A 4,301-nucleotide genomic window follows, 5' to 3' on the forward strand; every position below is an offset into this window, starting at 1 on the left:
TGGAAATTAAATTATCTTTTAAGTTTATAAATATAAATCAAAATAACCCACACTAAAACCCATTCACTAAAAATGCCAATCCCGCAAGTTTTTGTTTATATTACATTGTAATTAAAATAAAGGTAAATTATATCAGTAGTTATTAAATTATGCGAAGTTTTCATTTTAACCACTTAACTAAAAAAGTTACAATGTGGTCATAGAATTATTAAAAAAAATTTTATTTAAATCACTGAATTATTTAAAGTTTTTATTTAAGTCATTAGGTTGTTAAGTTTAAAAAAGAAAAAGAAAAAAAAGTTCTGCTAGTGAGCTTTAAGTGACGATTCAACGATCGATTCATGGATTAATACCCATTAATGAGTAAAAAATATATCTTAGATTCAAGTTGATCTGACAGTCAATGTCAGAGATGGGAGAAAAAAACTGTGTGAATTTAGGTTTGTAGATTTGTGATATTTAAAGTTGTTACATAGAAAAAAAACTGAACTGTAGAAGAGAAGGGAAAAAGGAGGTTTTGATTAGTGTAGACAAAAAAAGTCATATAACATCGATTTAAACAATCTAGTGACTTAAATGAAAATATTTAAAAATTTGGTGACCAATTTGCAACTTTTTTAGTTAAGTGACAAATAAAAACTTACCATAATTTAGTGACTAATGGTGGAGTTTACCCTTAAAATAATAATTTATAACTATAATGGTAAAATGTAGGAAGTGTAGATTTATTCCATCCCAACTTTTGTTAAAATATGACACAAGTTTTACTTTTTACAAATTGAGAATTTAGTTTTGTACTTTTATCTCTAAGAATTTAGTTTTTGCCCAAATTCAACTATCAACACTATTAAAATTTTTTTTAAATTCAAATTCATTACAATAATTTTTAATTATATTACTACCAAGTGAATATTTTTTAAAATTTTAAAATGTCAAAATTTTTTAAAAGAGTTTAACAATATTAACAATTCAAACTTTAAATTTTGAAACTTAAAAAATAAGTGAACTAAATTTTATGACAGAATTTAACTATTTTAATGGAATTTATTGTCAACTTTGATGATTAATTGTAAACAGAATCTGGGAATTGGCAGCCAGATTTCACACAATTTCGTACCTAATTGTTCCATTTCCACAAGAAAAGATTCCCTGAAATCACGGCTTCATGTCAAGACAGAACGCTTCTATATTCCGGTTTTTTTTTTTAATGTAAATAAATATTACATTATTTAACAATGCACTGCGATCAACATTAAGTCGCAACTAGGACTGTGTTGGGCAACTTTTGTCTGATTGTTTTTATCATTATGTTGGAAAACTTTGATTGGTGAAAATAATGTAATTTCGTGATAGCAAAACAAATATAAATATGAATTTTATGTAATTGAAAGTGAATTTCTCCCATGCAACTAAAATTTCCATAAGAAGAGATAAATAGTATTATAAACAAGTAAAGCAAACAAAGAATGTAAGACTTTGTTTTAGATTTTATAACAAATGTTTAATGAACATAGACGAGAGATAATAATACACCAATAAATTTACACCAACTTTACAAAGCAAAGGTATGAAGAATGACAACAACACTTTCTTTTCACATTGCACACATGTCCATCCCCCATTCACAGTCCTCAAATATTCTTTTCTTTCAATCAATATAAATAAAATAAATCCCAAGACCCTAATTTTCCAAACCAAAAACCAAAAAGAAACCTTGTGACTTGTTCTTCTGCCCATCTGCATTGGCCAAGTCATAATCCCCAAAGGATTTTATTCAGAATAAGGTTTGGCCTTGGACCTATACACCAACTTCTTCTTCTTTGTGGTTTGGTTATCAATTGTTAATACAATTTTCCCAGGCTCACCCGTTTTGAAGCTGTTGGAGATCACCGTTTCATCGGCCGGACCCACTTTTCTCGTCTTAGATACAATCACGGTGTATCCATCTTCAGCTGTGGGCACAAATTCAGCTCCATAGTTCACGTCCCACCCCACAACTCGTACCTCCCACACCACTGTACTCTTCTGCCATTTCAACACCCAAACCAAATGTTATAATTCATGTGAATTTAATTAAACCTCAATTTTTAGATTCTTTTATCTTACCTCAGTTACAGGGAATTCAACGCTGTGTTTGGTTGCTGGTTTGATTGTCACCTCTGTTGCAGCATCAGCAACCGTAAATTCTTGTTCACCGTCCCTGCTCAATCCACCATACTGAACTGGTACTTGTTCAGGCGCAATATATCTATGTATATGTACAATCATAAGTTAGTATGCAAAATATAATAAAGGAATTTATGATTAAAAAAATTCATTGTAGAAATTATTGGAGTCCACTTGCCTGAAAAGGATATCAGATGATTTGGCTGGACTTGCACACACAAACTTGCTCTTGGTTCGCTGGGTTAGGAAAGGACTAATCATCATATTGAAAGCCAAGTACCACCATGGAACATTGATAAACACCTTCAAAATCCAAAACCAACATTTAATATTTGTTGAAATTCAACACCATGATACAAAAAAGATTTAAGATATTAATGTGTATATACCTGTTTGGCCACAAACTCTGGATAATTGTCCTGAAGCAAGTGAAGGGCTTGGTTGGTAGCTTGCCTGAGCTCCCTTTTTCCAGGTCCGGGAGAGTTCTTGAGATCGTTAACCTGAACTATGGTAGAGATACCATTAGGACTGAAATCAAGCTTTCTGATGCTTTTTTCCAAGAACTGAATCCTCCACCTCAAGAACTTGGATCGCTTTTCTTCATCAGCAAAAGTATTCTGATACAGCTCCTTGTTTTGGAATTCCCCATACACGTTGTAGCATACAGGATGACCTTCTTTATCAAATCCGTGCATGAAAACCACTTTCTCCAATTCATTTCCAAGCTCCTCATCCAGCAAGCCATCAACTCCGAACTCCTTACGCCAAATAACAGTGTTTTTGATCATGGTGAATGCGTCCTTGACTTTGAAATCCCTAGCCCTTAAGAATTTCAATAGGATAACATCGCTTCTTTCGTCCGCAAGAAGCGGAATTCCCCATATAGACACCTCTTGGGGTGGAGGTCGGGGAACTTCGGCTTCTTCTGGCTTCTCTTCTGATTGAGCAACCACCTCTGGTTTCAAAGAAGAAGAGGCCTCTTCCTCTGGTTTCTCAGCCGGTGGAGGAGTGGCCACTGCTACTACAGATTCCTCAATTGCCTCAACGGTCTTGGCACCGTCGTCATCGGCAGCTGAAACCTTTTCGACCACCTCTGTTTCCACCACGGTCTCGGGTGCGGGTGCTTCAATAGGTGGATCGGCCTTCTCTTCTTCCCTGACTTCAACGGGTGCGGGTGCTTCAACCAGTGGGTCGGCCTTCTCTTCTTCCTTGACTTCAACGGGTGCGGGTGCTTCAGTTTCGACTTTTACTTCAGTTTCAGCAGCAGAGGTGGCAGGTTGGTCTTCCTCTTTCTTTTCCTCGGGAGCTGGTTTATCTTTATCTTTGGCAGGAGGGGGTGTGAATTCGTGCTTGTTAAGGGCTTCTTGAATAAGTTGCTTAAGCTCATCAAGAGCCTTCTTTTGTGGGTCAGGAAGTTCACCGGCTATATTGGTTTCTTCTTTGAAAGAAGCAGACTCAGTTACCTTAGTGTCCTTAGCTTCAACCTTAGGCTCCTCCTCAACAGCCTCAGCAGGTTTGTCTTCAACAACAGCATCAGCAGGCTTCTCGGGAGCAGCCTCCTGTTCACTCTCCTTCTCCACCACCACTTCCTCAGCAGGAGAAGGGGCTGCAGCAGCTTCAGGCTTTTGAGTCTCCTCAGCCATGGATGAGATTGTAAACGAGAAAGAAAAAGAAATGAAAATGCAGAGATAGAGAGAAATGAAGGGGGGAGAGGAGGTTGTTGTTGTAGTAGTTGGCTTGAGAAAGGGGAAGGTGGGGGCTTAAAATGAGATGTCGGGGGGAGTGATGGGAAGAAATGGAGGCGACGTTTGTTGTGTTGGAGATGGAGAGAACCAGTCTGGCAGACCCGTTTGCCAGCTGTTATTATGCCACTTTGTTACTGGACCCCACTCTCTTTATACTTCTTCTTCACCCTTAGTCCTTAACCATGATCCTATTTTCTTCTATTACAATATCTTTTCTTTTCATTATTAAAATATTTTTAATTAAATTAATTTATATTATTTGAAAAGTTAATAAAATTTATATACGATAAAATTTAAATTGTATTTTTAAATTAATATTTTATTAAATCAAAATTTTAATTTAATATAATATTTACATGTATTAATAATTTCATAAATCAATTCAACACT

General features: G+C 35.5%; 1 protein-coding gene across 1 annotated transcript; it reads right to left on the reverse strand.

The window, feature by feature from the left end:
• Nucleotides 1-1,475: 1,475 nt before the first annotated feature.
• On the reverse strand, nucleotides 1,476-4,036 carry LOC108464152 (patellin-3). The gene is made up of 4 exons (XM_017764276.2): nucleotides 2,556-4,036; nucleotides 2,345-2,469; nucleotides 2,107-2,248; nucleotides 1,476-2,025 (listed from the first exon to the last, which is right to left on the reverse strand). Exons 1-4 carry the CDS (start codon nucleotides 3,807-3,809, stop codon nucleotides 1,771-1,773), a joined length of 1,776 nt encoding a protein of 591 aa, XP_017619765.1. The 5' UTR covers nucleotides 3,810-4,036; the 3' UTR covers nucleotides 1,476-1,770.
• Between the last annotated feature and the right edge of the window lie 265 nt (nucleotides 4,037-4,301).

The sequence above is a fragment of the Gossypium arboreum genome, chromosome 13, assembly GCF_025698485.1.
Source record: "Gossypium arboreum isolate Shixiya-1 chromosome 13, ASM2569848v2, whole genome shotgun sequence".
Classification (NCBI taxonomy): Eukaryota; Viridiplantae; Streptophyta; class Magnoliopsida; order Malvales; family Malvaceae; genus Gossypium; species Gossypium arboreum.

Excerpts from the sequence above, each read along its gene's own strand:
- LOC108464152 (XM_017764276.2), bottom strand. The coding sequence starts at position 3,809 with ATGGCTGAGGAGACTCAAAAGCCTGAAGCTGCTGCAGCCCCTTCTCCT. Across the intron at positions 2,249-2,344 it reads TCATCTGATATCCTTTTCAG|ATATATTGCGCCTGAACAAG; the intron begins GCAAGTGGACTC and ends ACATATACATAG. Across the intron at positions 2,026-2,106 it reads TTGAATTCCCTGTAACTGAG|AAGAGTACAGTGGTGTGGGA; the intron begins GTAAGATAAAAG and ends TTGAAATGGCAG.